The following is a 16439-nucleotide window of genomic DNA, read 5'->3' as shown; positions in this document are numbered from 1 at the left end:
TTTCTGCATCACACACACACACACACACACACATATATACATATATATATATATATATATATATATATATATAGGTTAAAACAAAGTTACATCTTCCTATTTCTCTTCGATTTATTGACACCTAATAGGTGATACATTTAAACCTGAAAATTCCTTCTGTGTTTAGAAAAAGAACTGATATTTATTTGACTTATGCTATAAAATATTAGCTACATAAAGGGAGTTTATTTCCAGTCTCTGTAACTTTTCTAAATACAATCAGTGTTTTTTCTCAAAAGTCAGAGCTGAATGAAAAGTACTCTAAGTATACCAATTGTGGCAACATTTTAACTGAAACACAAAAACCCGGTCATACCTGAAGGTTACGCTTGCTTTTCCTGATGTTATGTTGCAACAAAAAGTTGTTCTCCAAAGAAAAGCGACTATATTGATCATCTAGCTGAGACAGGAGGTCATGAAAACGGATAGTGGCAAATGAGACATCGTTGGCGGCATGTTCCCTAGGAAATTTAAATTTTTACATTTCATCTTAGATGCTATTTAAGCAGGCAAAATAAAAGTTGGCTTCTTTATTAATATTATCAAAAGTAATTTTTAAGTGATTTCTTAGATTTTTAGTTCCACCTTTGGAAACTGACACTGTCTTTAGCAGCAGTTTCTGCATCACACACACACACACACACATATGTACATATATATACATTAAGCATGAAAAATTCTCAAACTGAGCTTCTGCATGAAACTGTTAATGGTGATTATCTTAATTTCCTAAGTCAAATATCTTCAGAACATTCAAAAATCCTGTCATTGACAGATAATAAATTGAAACAGAGCCATATCAGTTTTAAGAGGTGGTCCCTTAACTTATTGTGTTCATATTTCTAGTCTATGTACTACCAATATTTAGGTTTTAATACTTTCTTTTTTAAATATTTATTTATTTATGCATACAGAACTGGGGTACAGACCACAAGTGTGGAGGCAGTGAGTGGATTCACCCAGAGACAGAGTGGGGAGAACAGGCAGATTGATGAAGTACTCTGCTGAGCAGAGCAGCAGACAAGACAAACAGGAGAGGCCTGTTGTTCTGTGTGGGTCACCTCCCTGGCTGGGGATTGAGCTCGTGCTGAAGCACCTGCAGCCAGCTTCTAGAACTGGGCTTTAAACCACTGCACCACCAGCGAGGGCCCTGGTTTTAACTATTTCTTTTAATTTACTTCTATCTGTAGCCTAGATCCTAACTTGAAAAATAATTGGTGTCAGCATTATTCAACTTGTTCAAAGCATTTAGGAGTACATATCCTAATTGTATTAGACAAATCCACATCACAGTGTTTGTGACTAATGTATTTAGCTTTTCAGAGATATGTGCCATTTTTAAAAATCAGCACAATTTTCTGCAACAGATAATCCCAATGGCCAGTGCCAAGATTCATCTTTAGTCAATGTGGCTCTAAGTTGCTTCATCAACACGTTATTTTGAAAACTTATTTCTCTCAAGTGAGATTTTCTTACCAGTCTTGCTTTTCTAGCCATTGTGCCAGGTACTGTCTGATTTCCATGGGAAAACTGTCATCGTAGAGCTGGTGAACCTGCTCCAGGAATTTGGAGTCCAGCTGCTGAAGCTCATACCACTGGGACATCCTATAAGGAAACAGAACAAAGATCACTAAGTCAGTCCATACTTCAAGGAAAGCATTGCAAAAGAAGCAGTGTGCTTCTTTTAAATAACTTGTCTAATCTAAAACATAACTTGTCTCTGAAATATGTCTTTTTTTTTTAAGATTTATTTATTTGTGCCTACAGAACTGGGGTACAGGCCAGAGGCTCAGGGGCGGTGAGAGGCTTCACCAGAGACAGAGTGGGGAGCAGAACAGGCAGATCGATGAAGTACACTGCTGAGGGGAGCAGCGGGCGGGTCAGGAGAGGTCTGCCGCGCCATATGGTCACCTCCGGGGCAGGCAGGAATCGAACTCATGTGGAAGTGGCTTAAGCTTTTTAATTCAGTGCTTTAACCCGCTGCGCCACCAAGGAGGGCCTGAAATATGTCTGTTTTAAAGATTTCTTTTTATGACATTTTGGGCCAATACATTTTTTTCTCATTTCTAGGAATCACATCATCAGGTCTTTGCCAAATGTCAACACACAAAGAAGTCCTGTCTAGCCACCTTTTTAAAATTGACACTGCCTCTCACTCTAGAAATACCATCCCTTTCCTCCAGTCCCCAAACCTCCTACGTCCCTCAACACTCTCTTCTCCCATGCCAGTCTCCCGAGGAGTTGGTCCATATCATGCTTGTTCAATAATGCTATAATTGGCCCATTCGTAGCTGATTTCCACACAGCCTTTTTTTATCCATCAACAAAGCAAATTATCACTGACTTCTGTACTGGTGTTTGGCTGTGCCAACATTTCTGCTTTGCTCCAGCCTTGCAAACAGCCTCCCCACAAATTTCTTCCTCTCTAGATCCTTCCAGTATTCTAAGTTAGGTACAAATGCCACTTGTTCCATTAAGCTGACTGAGATCCAGGCCATGAAGATTCCTTTGACTTGCATGGCATTGCTTCCTGTGCCTCTGCTAATGCAACAGTCCTCTCTTCTTCACTAGGATATCTTCCCTGCATGTTGTGTGCTGCAGAGTTACCACGCTTTTTAAAAAACCATCGCCTTCTTTTTAAAGATTTATTTATTTGCTTATGCCTATAAGAGCTGGGGTGTAGGCCAGAGGTGCAGGGGGTGAGAGGACTCACCAGGGAAAGTAGGGAGTGGAACAGGCATATCTACTGAAATACACTGAGGGGAGCAGTGGGCAAGACAAGAGAGGTCTACTGTGCCATATGGGTCAGTGGCCTGGCCTGCTGGGGGGCGGGGGGAATCTATCTCATGCTGCAGTGGCTGGCAATCGCTTGACAGAGCTGTCTTTAACCCCTGTGCCACCAGGAAGGCCCATCTTCTGCACCTTGCATAGTGTTCTGAACATAGCATATGCTCAGTCTTACTGAATTAAACTCTAATATATTTTCAACTGAATTAGAAAGTTACTGCTGATGTATTTTCAACTGAATTAGAAAGTTATTGACAAATAACCTATATTACAGTGCCACAAATTTTAGTCCTGTGTCCTTATTAAGTAATGGCGGCATACTCGATTGTGATAGAGGCTCGAGCCATCTTTCTGTTTCGTTAAAAACAACCACCCCATCAACCTATATAAACAACATCCAAAACACAAACACATAACTGTATATTTATCCCAAACTCTTTGGTGTTAGTCAGATTTTTTATTTAAAGGCTATATGATGGGGGAGAGAGAGTGTTGGCAGGAACTAAATTAGCACTTTATATTCCAGGAAGAAGTGAAGCGCCTCCATCCTTAAACACAGACACGTAATTAGATCCCAAATTGTATACTCATTTATTCATTTTTCAGGGTTATTACCGACCTGTCACCTGACGCCCCCGGGAGGGGGGGCTGAGTTTCAGCTTAAGCAGCAGCCACACACAGCAAATCAGATGCCAATCAGTTGGGTTTGCATGCGCAGGGTGCGGGTGTGGTGAACCTAGACAGCTCTCAGGAGGCAGCACTCGGCAATAGAAAACTTTCTGTGAAAAGAAGAGGTGACTGGTGGGAGGGAGCAGGACGGAGGTATAAGTAAGGGTAAATGGGGGAGATGCTCAGTTCCTGTTTGTGGGAAAAGGGTTCTACTTCACAAGTCATCTATAAGCCCCAGCAGGAGTGGCAGGGACAATAGGGCATCACCGAAAACAGTTCTTAGATAAAGGGAGGCGTTCCCTTTCGGGATGATGGATTCCCTCAAAGTCTGTCTCGCCTGGTGTCCCGCTACCCGGCGCCCACAGCGCCAGAGCCAGCGCTCCCCACCCCGGCACCCGGAACCCCGCTCCCACTCACTCAGCACGCAAGATCGGGCAGGCGTGGGGGGGTGATGCTGCCTCTCCCGGGCTCCCCGTGTCACCTCTGCTTAGTCTGGGGTCGGATGGGCCTCCTCAGGGTTGTTGCAGGGTCTCTCGAAAGTCTCTGCCTTGGAAAACGAAAGTACCACCTAAGAGAAAAGGGGAGCACTGGCCGCCCCGCCTCCTTCCGCGTCCACCAATCACCGCCGGCTGCCGAGCTGGGCCAATCGGAAGAGGCTGTTCCGTCGACGCGCCGCCTCCCTCTGGGGCCGCTGCTGCGCTGCAGAAAGGGTCTTAGCTTACGTTTTGGGCTGGGTTCCGGCACCGGTGACTCTGGCATCAGCCGTGTGTTGCAACTTGGCGAACTAGTGGTTATGCTTGCACATTTAGAGAACATTTGACAGGAAGTTCTCTGTTTGCAGAGTCCCACACTTGACGATTCCTGAATTAACCCCCCATATTTGAGAATCCGAGGCAGAGAGAGGTCTGGAGGTCCTAGTTTATATAAAGTCAATTTAGTAGCTGACTCCGGGAACGCTGGTGGAGCTCCCTCACTTTACTTGACTATTCAGAAACATTTCGCACAGTTGACATCTCCATTCTTCAACATTTCTTCCTTGACCATGTTGACTACATGTCTTCCTTACCTCTTCTACCTCTCTGGCTCTCCATCGCCATCTCTCCAGGAAACAGTTCAATGCTAAGCATCTTCAGGGTTCAGACCTCGGTCATCCCTACCTACATTTCAAGCAGTCTTCTGATGACCTCACCTACAGTTTCAGTTTCCTTCTGGATATAGAGGGCGCCTCCAGGGGTCTCCTGTGCACACCTGTGTATCCTGTCTGCATCTGTGGACTGAACCCCCAGTGTCAGCTGCCACTTGACTCTCCACTTGGATGACCGGTAAACCCTGCAAGCTAATTATGCAAGCTAAACTAAAACATCCTTTTCCCCCCTTTCTCTTCAAACCTGCCTTTTCCTGGAAATGGTGCATGACAGGTTGACAGATAACTAGGACCATCTTTGGCATTCTTTCTACTTTAGCCCCATGCCTGGTCCGCAAGCCTTGTTGATATTTCCCTATTATTCTCAAGTCTCATCACTTCATCTTTTACGATCCCACCCCACCCCTTTATCCCATTTGGATTATTGCAGTAAATTCCCAAATAGCTGTCAACTTCAGCTCTTTACTACCATTCAGTCCGTTCTCTAAATAGCAGTTTTCAGTAATATTTGTTTTAATTATAAAGCAGATCATGCATTTGCCTACCTGAAAATCTTATGATTACTTTTCTTATAAAATACAAAATTTTAATATAATTTACAAAGTCCTGGTTCCCCTATCACCATCTCTAGCCCATCTTGTACCCCTCTTTTGTTTGCTTACTTCAGCATTTTCGTTCCTCAGATAAGTTAAATTCTTTCCCCAAACGCCAGGCCTTCGCACTAGCAATTCTCCAGTTGGAAAGTCCCTTGAGCCAACATTCCCCTCCTCCAAGTTCTTTGTCTGTTAGCTCCTCTTTTATGTCTTAACTAAAATCTCAGATGTCACTTCCTCCAGGTAGACATTCTTGAGATCAGTCTTGATTAGATCACTTGAAATGTATACTCATGAAACCAATTGATTCTTTCATGTAGATGAGATTTGAATTAATCCTTGAATAATAAGGCAACCTTGTGTAGGAAAAAAGTTTAAATCCCCAGGGACATGCCTGTGCGTGTGTTGCTTTTTTCTTTTTTTTTACTCTTTCCACATTTGTACATCTCGGTCACACATTCACCCTCACAAAGCTAATACTGAATTGTTGGTAACAATCAGTGTACCCAAATGGCAGCCTTCTCTGAAAAGAGATGTCAACCTATTACAAAACAAATCCCTTCTCTTGCCACAGCGGTTGAGAAAAACTGATTCTAGGATGAATAAATATGTTAAAAGATAATCTAGCACTATACATCTTGCACAGAGAAGAACTATGTTTAATGGGGAAATAACTCATCTTGCCATCTGCAGCTAGGTTGTTTCTCGACATTCTGATTGTCATCAGGTTCTCAGGATGCTTTCTTCCCTGTCTCTTTATTTTCCTTTGTTTCATTTATTAACAATACACTATAGATGTCCATATCACTTCAGAATCACTGAGTTCACAGGAATCCTACAGTAAACTACTTTTCTCTTTTCCCGCCACTGTATTTGCCAAACTAGGACACCACGTTTACTACCATGCCCTGCTTGACAGTTCTCATTGCATTTATGATAAGTACAAACTTCATCTACCTATCTGGATCCCCATCAAATAGCCTCACCTTTCTTTCTAGGCTTGTCTCCCATTACCAAAACTTAATTTTAATTTCCCATTTCTACACTTCTGCACAAACTACTAACAAACTTTGCACACACTAAATGGTAAGTCCTGCCTCTCTCCCTTCAAAATCTCACCCAACTTTAAAACCAAGCCCAAATCTTATGTTCTACTTCTAAAGCCATTTCAACCTGTGATAATCAATCTAGTCCCTGAGAGAATATGTCTCAATTTAAACTGACACTTACCATGCACTCCCTTATACTGTGGTTTTTGAAGCATCCAAGCCTTACCTCCCACCCCCCACCAAGTTGTAAAGTTCCTGGAGAGCAAACTGCATGTATTTTTTAAGTGTTACTATTTAATATAGCTTAAAACAACCAACCCCTCAGCCCAATTAAACAAGGAACTAGAGATTTAGAAATGGCAGGCCCAGATGTGTGCTGAACAACGAAGGATAGTTACCTGGGAATGTTAGCTCTAGACTACCAACTTTGGAAAAATCACCACTAGAAAAGGTAATTACTACCAGGTCAAGAACATTGTATTTTCCTAATTTATTTCCTTTCCCGCACCCACCTTGCCATGGTTCCCTCGGTGGAATGCACCTCTGGTCTGTCCTTGTGAACAGCTGCTCCTCCTCCAGCCTCAGTGCTGGGGGAGTGGGAGGTGTAGAGAGTCCCCTGAACCTTGAACCTGCCTTGGAACCCAACTGCCACAGCCCCATGAAGGAGATATATTTATTGTGAAGTCATTAAGTTTTGTTTTGCCGCTGAAAAAGATGACTAACTCATAGAGGACAGAATCAAAATTCTAAATTATCTCAAGAGGCTAGAATGCTGCTGGGCGAAAACTAGTGCCACAAAATTTAAAACAGTAAGTGCAAAGATGTGATAGGGGACTTTTTGTAAAGCAACAAATGACAGGGTAGCCTGCTGTCAGGCCTCAGCTTCTCCACTCTTGTGCACATTGCTTTAGTTAGTCACTGGCTTGCCCTGGGAAATGCAGATAGGATGAAACACATGGTCAAGTGACTCATAAGACTCATTAAATCACATAATATTACAGAAGAAAGACTTTTTTTATTAAAGATTTATTTCCTTATACATACAGAATTGGGGTACAGGCCAGAGGTGCAGGGGCAGTGAGAGGATTCACCAGAGACAGTGGGGAGCAGAACAGACGGATGGATGAAGTACACTGCTGAGGGGAGCAGCAGGAAGGTCAAGAGAGGTCTGCTTTGCCTTGTGGGTCACCTCTAGGGCTGGGATCGAACTCAAGCTGAAGTGGCTTTAGCTTCTTACTGCTGTGCTTAACCTGCTGTGCCACCAGGGAGGGCCCAGGAGAAAGGCTTTTAAAAACCATTCCAGACCTCCCATGGGAATGAATTTATTTTCATTGGGAGCAAATTAGACAGTACTAGTCACTCTTCTCTTATTCTCTCATGTTCATGTTGTGTTTAATAATATTTACAATAACTGGAAGTGTAAAAAACACAATGCAGCCTACAACCTAAGGCAAAATGATAGACATTATCAATTAAACAATATCAACTACATAATTCACATTATAAGAAACCAGGAGGGACTTTCTGGAACACTGTTTTCAATAATGCTTTCTCTTTCTCTGTATCTGCACCCCTTTTCAATGTGACTATATAGCTCCTTCCAGCAAGATGTAGGACTATAAACCCATCCCTTGAATCTGGCCTAGCTAGTTACTTGTTTTGATCGATATGATGCAGCAAATGTGACATTGTGTGATTCTGAGCCTTACACAGCCCATACCTGCCCTGCGGTCACTCCCTGGATGGCAGGGCACACAGAACACACCTGATGGGTGCAGCAGTCAGGACTTAGGTCTCAGACACGTGAGAGACCAGACCAGGTCATATGGCTTAGGCACAGGTGGGCAGAATGCACAGCCTGCTCTGGTCTCACAAGCAATGGTACCCCACTCAGTTTTGGGGTAGTTTGGGTTGTGAGGCAGCAGTCAATCACTGGTAGAGTTTTTATAGGGGAAACAAATTTCTGGAGTGATGCAAGCCAGTTGCCTATTACCTTCCACCACCTTAATTCTTTCCAGGGTCTCAAGTAGTACCCTATCCTGTGTGTCATTCCCACATCCCTCTGAAACAGTTATTAGCCTTGCATTCTGTCTTCACAGCCGTCCTCTGTTTCAAAAAGACAGCAGCAATTCTGATGAATAAAATGTATAGTACTATATTTAAAGATTTCCGCCCTCCTCCCAGCAACCCTACCGTATTTTAGATATATTTTCCTCACGTTGGTAACCTAAATACCGATTAGTAGGACTAAATCAGTATCAATCATATCTGTTAATCTGTATCACAATGGGATTAAAACAAAGGACTGCTAAAATTCCTTGCAGTTCTAGGGATGGTCGTCTCGTACAATACCAAAGTTGTGCTTTCCAGACAATTTTGCGGCACTGGAAAATACCCAGGTATAAAATGTAATGAAAATGTAGAATGGAAAGCAGTATTGTCCTATTACTGTAAGGACATACAGAAATGTTAGTAAATCGAAACAGAGAAAGAGAAAGAGGAGGGGGAAGAGAGAGAGGGCGGGTGGGGGAAGAGAAATAGAGGGGGGAAGGAGGAGGGAGGGAGGCAGAGTGACAGAATGATTTTGAAAATATTCATGTTTCTGGGTGTTGTACACTTCTTTATAATTTTTTATTCCAATCCCCCTCCCCTATGTCTTTGTCCAGCATGATTGCGTTCACAATCCGCACCCCCTCGTGAACATTTTAAAACTCTGTGCCCAAACCAGCCAAGGACCGGAACACTCGCGAGGTGCAGCGCGCCCCAGTTTGAAAGGTTTACAAAACAGCGGGCGGGGCGCGCGGCGGGAGGGACGCGGATGCTCAGAAGAGCCGGCCCACGTGCTTTCGGGGAAACCAGCCGGGAGCGAGAAGGAGCTGGATTGAGAGGAAACCGAAAAGCGAAAGTCGGACTGGGTGGCAGCAGCACGCAGGCGCAGGCCCGGGGCTTTCCCGCGCATGACCCACTGGGCTCCAGGTCCCCAGCCTTGCGGCGGGCGGGGAGCTTCTCAGGGCGCCCCCTCCTCACAGGACAACCCCGAGCCACCCGCAGCTTTGCAGCAGGGAATGCAAGCACTGGAGAACTTCCCTAGCGGAGTCGAGTATGCATGTGCTTTAATTTAGGAGGTCGGGAACAGTTCTCAATAGTGTTTAAATTGCTAGAAAACTCATTCTTCCTATTTTTCTTGGATCTGGAAAAGTCCCTAATTCAGATCTTACCGTTTTTTCAAGCCTGACTCTCATCCACCTGGGGTAACTACCCTACATCAGAAATGCTAGTGGGGCTCTTTCAATTATCTTTTTTTTTTTTTTTTTTGGTTAGGTCTGCATAGGGTGCTTTCTTTGGGTTCTCTTCACTGCCTTCTCTTTTGCAGTGATTATACCAGGAATTTGAGAGAAGTATAATGGAGGACAATGGTTTGTCATGTAATTTCCAAAGACCCAGCAAAATAGTTGGCCCTGCCTGCTGTGTGTGTAGCTTATTGAGTGCTTGCTGGATACAGAGACTGGGTTTCTTTGGGCTCCCTCTAAATACTCTTAAAAAGACTTAGCTACCTAGGGACCAACCTAGGATGTCCACAGGGACAAGTGTCCCCCTAGTTAGGAGCTACCAGTACTGCCTAAATCATTTGCAGGGACTAGTGCGGAAGGAAATATGCAGCTCCTTATGCAATACACATTAAGGATGTCCAGAGGCCAGGGCAGAGTGTTAAACCAAGTGCTGAGCTCCTGTTGAAAGACCCTTGGGTGTACACAGGTAGCACACCCATGAATTCCCTGAAGGGGAAATTTGGAGGAAGGGAAGTATCTTTTGCAGAAACGGTGTTATGTGTTTTAGAACAGATGAAAATTCAGATATAATGAAACAAATTATAAGAAAAAAACTATAACACTGCTCCCTTGTTTAAAAGTGATCTTTACTTTAAAAGAACTTGAAAAAGGATTAGCAAAATGGACATGTCATTAGTTTGGAAAAGGTGAGAGAAGTGATTAATACTTTGAAAATAAATCTACATTTTGTTTAGGTATTGTTTGCTACCAATTGGTAGGGGAAAATTCTAAAAAATAAACAAAATTTCTAAATTCCGATGGAATTTAGTAAATGTATCTCCATCTCTGTGGCAAACCTGGAATAAACAGCTATCTCCAGATACCCCTAGACAAAATCTCATTATCCCCACAAAGATGATTTCCAGAGTGTAAAATTCACAGTATTGGGAAATAACTCTCTACCCTGGAATCAAGACCCTGTTTTGATATTCTAATATTAAAATAGCAGTTTACTAAACTCTTACTATGCAGACTCTGTCTCTATTATGGGGTGGGTGCAAACTACAGGTGTCCTTATAATTTCTACCCCAAGTAATGATGATTTCTGTGGGCACATGTGAAACCTTAGCAATCTACACTGACAAGTTTTAAAAACTATTGACTCAGTAAAAGTCCATCATACTTTTCAAGGGAATAAAAAGCCTCTGCACCTTTTTTTTTTTTTTTAAACTATCTAAATCTAATTGTTTAAGAGTTATTCCTGGTAGAAATTACCTCATTAAAGATAAAATTGTAGTAATCATCTAATAATTCAAAATAGCAGTCAGAATATATGGTATTTTTGAACTAGGCTTAGAATTAATTCCTCCAAGCGTGTGTTAATATAATTTTTGTAGACATATTCAGAAAACTGGCCTCGTAGAGGAGAGTAGACTGGGAGAATGTGTCTTGAGTCAGTCCCCTGGTCCTCTGTCAGACAGACACCTTTACATGAAGAGCACTATCAGGAGCTTGTAAAGGTGTAAGGGAACTGACATTGGGGCAGAGACAATAGGAACAAACTAGGATCTAGTGGAGTGCAAGTGGGTGGATATAAAAGGTGCAGTGGGTAAGATAGACTCTCTCCAAGGAAGAAGGCAGATTCTCTTAATTTTTTTTTTTCTGGCCCTCTCTGGTAGCACAAAAGTTCAGCATGCAGCATTGCAAGCGAGCCGCAGCCGCTTCAGTGCAAGTTCTACCCCTGACCCCGGAGGTGACCCACATGGCACAGCAGCCATTTCCTGTCTTGCCCACTGTGCCCCTCAGCAGTGTCTTTTTTGATTTGCTTGTTCTGCTCCCCACTCTGTCTCTGGTGAATCCTCTCGCTGCCCCTGCACCTATGGCCTGCACCCCAGTTTTCTATGCATAAATAAATAAATCTTTAAAAAAATTTTTTTCTTTGAAATTTTCCCCATCAGACATTAGTCCCTGCTTATTTGGATTTCCTGGGGTACAGGAGATGGGTGTGAGCAGTAGAGGGGAAACACTCTCCCAGAAAGGAGTGTCATTTCTGGCTTTGCAAACAGGGGAAACTTGGAAACAGCCTTTGGGGTTTTCTGTCACTGGTCGTGGCAGATGCCTTGGTATTGTTACTTCCTTACTTGACTCAGCAGCTTTCCTGAAGTCTGGCAGACACAGAGAGCTTCTGGGGCTTCTTAGTCTATTATTAAAGCAGCAGCTGGGTGATGAAACCACTAAACATCCAGATGGGGGAAAGTGAGGATCAAAATAGACCTCATATTTGTGCATTACCATCAGTATGTCACCTGCCCTCCTACACCAGAAAATACTGAAGAGATAGAACTTCTAAACCCCTCTTCCCAGGGATAGACTCGTGATGAGAATAGAGACGTATTAGAGCAGAAGGGCATCTACAGTCCACCTATAGCAACCTAGAGTCTAGGAGAGTCTAGAGAAGAGGAACATGCAACTCAGGGACTAAGTCACTTGCCGAAGGTCAGCATGACTGCTCTCCTCCCAGTTCATATTTTTACCCAGGTATTTGCTTTCAGTGCAGTTAGCCAGAGTTACCATCAGGAATGATTCTGGATCCATCTCTCTCCTAACAGGAGAGGTGTCCCGGGCAGTGGTACCAGCTGCTGAGAATCCCTCTTGGGACAATATTAACATGGAGTCATGAGTCATCCTAGGGAAGTGTGTGAAGGGCTGCTGGGGCGGCTTGTCAGGGTGTCCCTCTTGTTTCCTGTGTGGTGACTCTAGACCTGCTAGAACTCAGGATATTGGCTTCTGTTATATTTCTCCTAGCCTTCCTGCTGGTTTGTAAGTACTGTTAAGTGTGCTTTTTTTTTTTTTTTTTATTCTTGGCTTATTCTGAAATATTAACACTCAAACCTTCTATAATCAAAATCCTGGTAACACTTAAGGAATATCCTAAGAAACAAAATGAGATATAACTAAAACATGAGTCTTTTGTCAATATTATATTGATACTGGTTCCTGAAAGTGTCTCATTCTGCAAGTTCATCTGAAGCTTTGGTTTTTAGCATTTAAATCTTTACACTTCCCATGGAAGGGGGCAGACGGTGTCATGGCAGAGAGAGGAGAACTTCAGACTTCAGCCATTTCCCAGAAACTGGTATCAACAAAACTGAAGAAATAAGATGTGACTGTTGGCAAAGATCAGTCTTAAACTTTTTTGTTTGCTTCCTTGTTTTGAATGTCAAGAGTTCATCCTGTCATTCAGCAGAATATGGAGACTTCATCTAAAATTGAAAAATGAAAATGACCTTTAAGGAAAGCATTGTTTTGCAAATCACAATTTCTTAGGTAAAAATCCTCTTGTCTGCTTTACTGCATAAACTTTCTATCATTCAATACCTAAGTGTTCCTAAAATCAATCTGTCTGAAGCAAATGACAATTTCAATTAGATGAAAATGGGTTAAGAAGGCCTACTTCCCCTACCACGAACATCATGAAATGGGTACAAAATAGAGCAGAAGCCATCATGACTAAAGGTTTTAAAGACAATTAACACTGAAATAAGCTGTCAAAGTAGAATATTCCACATCCAAAAATCTTGAAAAAAAGAATGAAAAACCACCGGAGGGCTCAGGGACCCTCCAAGATTTGATTATTCTTACACATGTTATTCTTTCGCATGTAAATTGCAGTTTTACCACCTTAATGGTACTGGGAATGAGAACAGTTAGAATGCCTCCTAGGCCCTCCCTGGTGACTCAGTGGGTTAAAGCACAGCACTAAGCAGCTAAAGCCAATGCAGCATGAATTCGACCCCGCCTGCCCCGGAGGTGATCCACAAGGAGGGGCATACTTCTCCTGCCCCCACCCCACACCTGCTCCCCTCAGCAGTGTACTTCGTTGATCTGCCTGTTCTGCTCCCCACTCTGTCTTGGGTGAAACCTCTCATTGCCCCTACACCTCTGGCCTGTACCCCAGCTCTGTGTGCATAAATAAATAAATCTTAAAAAAAAAAAAAGAGAATGCCTCCTAAATCACTTTATTGCATTTAAGATTATGACTTAGCTCTTAGAAGAGTAGGCAGCAATTGATTGTCTTTTATATTCTACTTGTAAAAGGCACCTGGGACAAATAATGCAAGAAAAATTGGAATTTGTGGTGCTTGAAATGCTAAAATAAATGTTAAGCCAGGCTTATAAATATTAATAGTGGGATACAGGAATATTTTGACCTCTGATGACTTTTGGTGGAAAGAAATTAAAGTTGTTCAAGTAGATGAAGTCTTCGCTTTCATTGTCCATAACGCTAATAACACAGAAGACTGTATACATGCACCCCACATGTCATGCTCAGGAATATGTCCCAGAAATGTATTTTCTCACTGCGTGGGCGGAATTCTCGTTAGTCCCTTTGATTCGCCACCCCTTCTTTTTTTTAGAAATGCTCTTGACCAACAATGGAAAAGGAACGTACCGCAGTTTCAATTGTCGTGGGACTCAGATTTTCTCTCAGCACTGCGTAAACACTTGGAGACATGGGAAGAAGGTCCGATGGAGAGTGAGGCTCAGCTGAATCACTTCGGCTTAAAAAGATAACAAGGTAAATATTGAAAGTGAATAAATGGTAATAGCTAATGGTTACTGCGGGAGAATGCATGGCAAGGGCTTCCTCTACTTGTGATACTGATGCCTAGAACATATTTGCTTTCAGAGCATCGAACCTTCTTACCAAAAGGGCAATGTGGCAGTCACGGTGGACCATGGCGTTTTCTGATAGACCGGCTTTATGTTTTATAGGAAATGAAAGACTGAGCACTGAAATGCTTTATTTTTGATTGTATGAACTCTGCTCTACCCTTAAATGTCCTACAGGAGAACACCTTTTATCAAATAAATTCAATAATAATAATAAACATTTTCCATGTGACTAAGATTACTCACATTGTTGAGATGGGGATAAAAACAGAAGGAACATAACCCTTGTCTCCTCTTTCTGTTGGTCTTGAAACTAGAAAAGAAAAGCACAATGTAGGTAAAAAATGTTAATGTGATTAGCAAAATAAAAATCACCTAGAAAAATATAAACAAAGCTAAAGAAAAGAGCTACAATACCGTTGTTTAGTAATTCATAAACATTTTTAGTTGACTAGATGAAACCATAATTTAGATGAGCATAAAATATACAAGAATTGAGAAAGTAAATCTCTTGCTAGACTTAATCTGACTTTACCTATTAACATCTTTAAAATGCATGAAAAAAACTAGGAATCTACTATATTACTTGTATTATCTGTCTTCATGTTAAATTTAAGTCGGATTATAAGAACTCATTTTTTCCCCATGTACTGGGGGATTTATAGTAACGCAGTTCTTTTTATTAAAACTGGTAGCAATCATAATCTTATGATTATCCACAATTTTAAGGCACAGAGAGTGTTATTAAAAATGCTAATAGTGGTGAGTCACTCTCATCGGGAACATTTTCCAAGATGCTATGGGAGCTGGGTTGAACTTGTGCTTGGACCAATTGTAATTTAGTTCAACTAATTTTCAACTAGAATTTGTTGCGTTAACAACAAATTGCAAAATCTGCATTGCAAAATGCCACAGCAGTTTGTGGTCTTCTTTTGTATTTGTGTTCACTTGTTTCAGAGGGGCATGAAGTTGAGTGGCAATCAGTCCCACCACCTGCAAGTGATACCTGCAAGATATTCCACAAGATGGTGTTCATAGGCTGTAGGTAGAAACTTCTATAGATTATAGTTACTTTCAATAAGGAAACAGAATGGTGACCTTGCCTGAAATTATAATACTAATAGCTAATTTCATGAATGCTCTTTCATGTATTCAATAGACATTTATCAAATGCCTGTTTTGGTCAGGTTCTGTCTTAGGACTTTGGGAAACCACCAGAAGGCAGACATGTCATGACTTGTTATAGGTAAGTTATAACAGACCCCAAGTGCCCTCTCGGTATTGCAAATGAACAATACTGTGTGAACTGTGAGATTACAGTAAGGTAAAATACATGAAAAAGAAATCCTGGACTTCTCTTGCCAAAAATAGATTTGTATAACTTTTTTATTTATTTATGCATACAGAACTGGGGTACAGGCCAGAGATGCAGGGGCAGAGAGAAGATCCACCAGAGACAGAGTGGGGAGCGGAACAGGCAGATGGATGAAGTACTCTGCTGAGGGGAGTAGCGGGCAGGTCAGGAGAGGTCTGTTACGCACGTGGGTCACCTCCCTGGCCAGGGATTGAATCCACGCAGCTGCGGCCACTTTGCAGTGATACATTTTAGCCCACTGCGCCACCAGGGAGAGCCCAATTTGTGTAACTTTTAACAACTCTCTATTGTTACCTCCTTCCTCTCTTCTCCCTTTACTCCTCCTGTTATAGCAGTAAAGTGAGCATCACTCCAACTTACTAGGGAGAAAAACCAGAGCTCTATGAGTGACTGCGAGAGGCCGCATGGCCGGGGGAAGGCTGGTTGCAGTACTTATTACTAACACCTGCTACAGCTGGACAGCCCCATTGGGCCTTTTTCTGGAGCTGCTATTACACCACTTTATTTTTAAATAAAGGCTGTGACCTCCACAGGCCCCTGAGATCTTATAAGCATCCAAGTAAATATAAAAAGAAGAACTTCATCTGCTGCAATATGAGGTTATTTTCCAAAAATCTTAAGAAAACAAGTAAATATAAGGCACCTAACCTTCACATGGCTGAGAGCTGTAGTGTTTACCAAAGGCTTTGTCTTTGGGAATGTCAGGGTACAGATACTTCAGAGGGTTTTCAGGTATGTTTTCTGCCATAATAACCTTGTAGTCTCGAAGGATGTCAGCGAAGGGCAGAGCAGACAACCGACCTTTATTGTAGGGTTCTACAGAGTGGAATCTCACTTCTC

General features: G+C 42.2%; 2 protein-coding genes across 3 annotated transcripts in view; both read right to left on the bottom strand.

Annotated features, from left to right (window-relative positions):
- STAT1 (signal transducer and activator of transcription 1, 91kDa) overlaps nucleotides 1–4075 on the bottom strand; it is a 38404-nt gene extending 34329 nt beyond the window's left edge. The window contains exons 1-4 of one of the 2 annotated variants that reach the window (XM_004674432.2): nucleotides 3913–4075; nucleotides 3446–3605; nucleotides 1516–1644; nucleotides 356–500 (exon numbers count right to left, since the gene is read on the bottom strand). In XM_004674432.2, coding sequence (XP_004674489.1) covers nucleotides 356–500; nucleotides 1516–1643 — 273 coding nt within the window. In that variant the 5' untranslated portion in view covers nucleotide 1644; nucleotides 3446–3605; nucleotides 3913–4075. The remainder of the gene's footprint in view (nucleotides 1–355; nucleotides 501–1515; nucleotides 1645–3445; nucleotides 3606–3912) is intronic. The other variant, XM_012726509.1, reaches the window with a different exon arrangement.
- Nucleotides 4076–12516: 8441 nt separating this feature from the next.
- STAT4 (signal transducer and activator of transcription 4) overlaps nucleotides 12517–16439 on the bottom strand; it is an 85597-nt gene continuing 81674 nt past the window's right edge. The window contains exons 21-24 of the mRNA XM_004674431.1: nucleotides 16248–16439; nucleotides 14471–14537; nucleotides 14004–14112; nucleotides 12517–12813 (exon numbers count right to left, since the gene is read on the bottom strand). Coding sequence (XP_004674488.1) covers nucleotides 12787–12813; nucleotides 14004–14112; nucleotides 14471–14537; nucleotides 16248–16439 — 395 coding nt within the window. The 3' untranslated portion in view covers nucleotides 12517–12786. The remainder of the gene's footprint in view (nucleotides 12814–14003; nucleotides 14113–14470; nucleotides 14538–16247) is intronic.

This window comes from Condylura cristata, unplaced genomic scaffold (genome assembly GCF_000260355.1).
Source record: "Condylura cristata isolate star-nosed mole 26May11 unplaced genomic scaffold, ConCri1.0 scaffold00002, whole genome shotgun sequence".
NCBI classification, from domain to species: Eukaryota; Metazoa; Chordata; class Mammalia; order Eulipotyphla; family Talpidae; genus Condylura; species Condylura cristata.
Note: the sequence above shows the minus strand (reverse complement) of the source record. Positions and strands in the feature narration are given on the sequence as shown.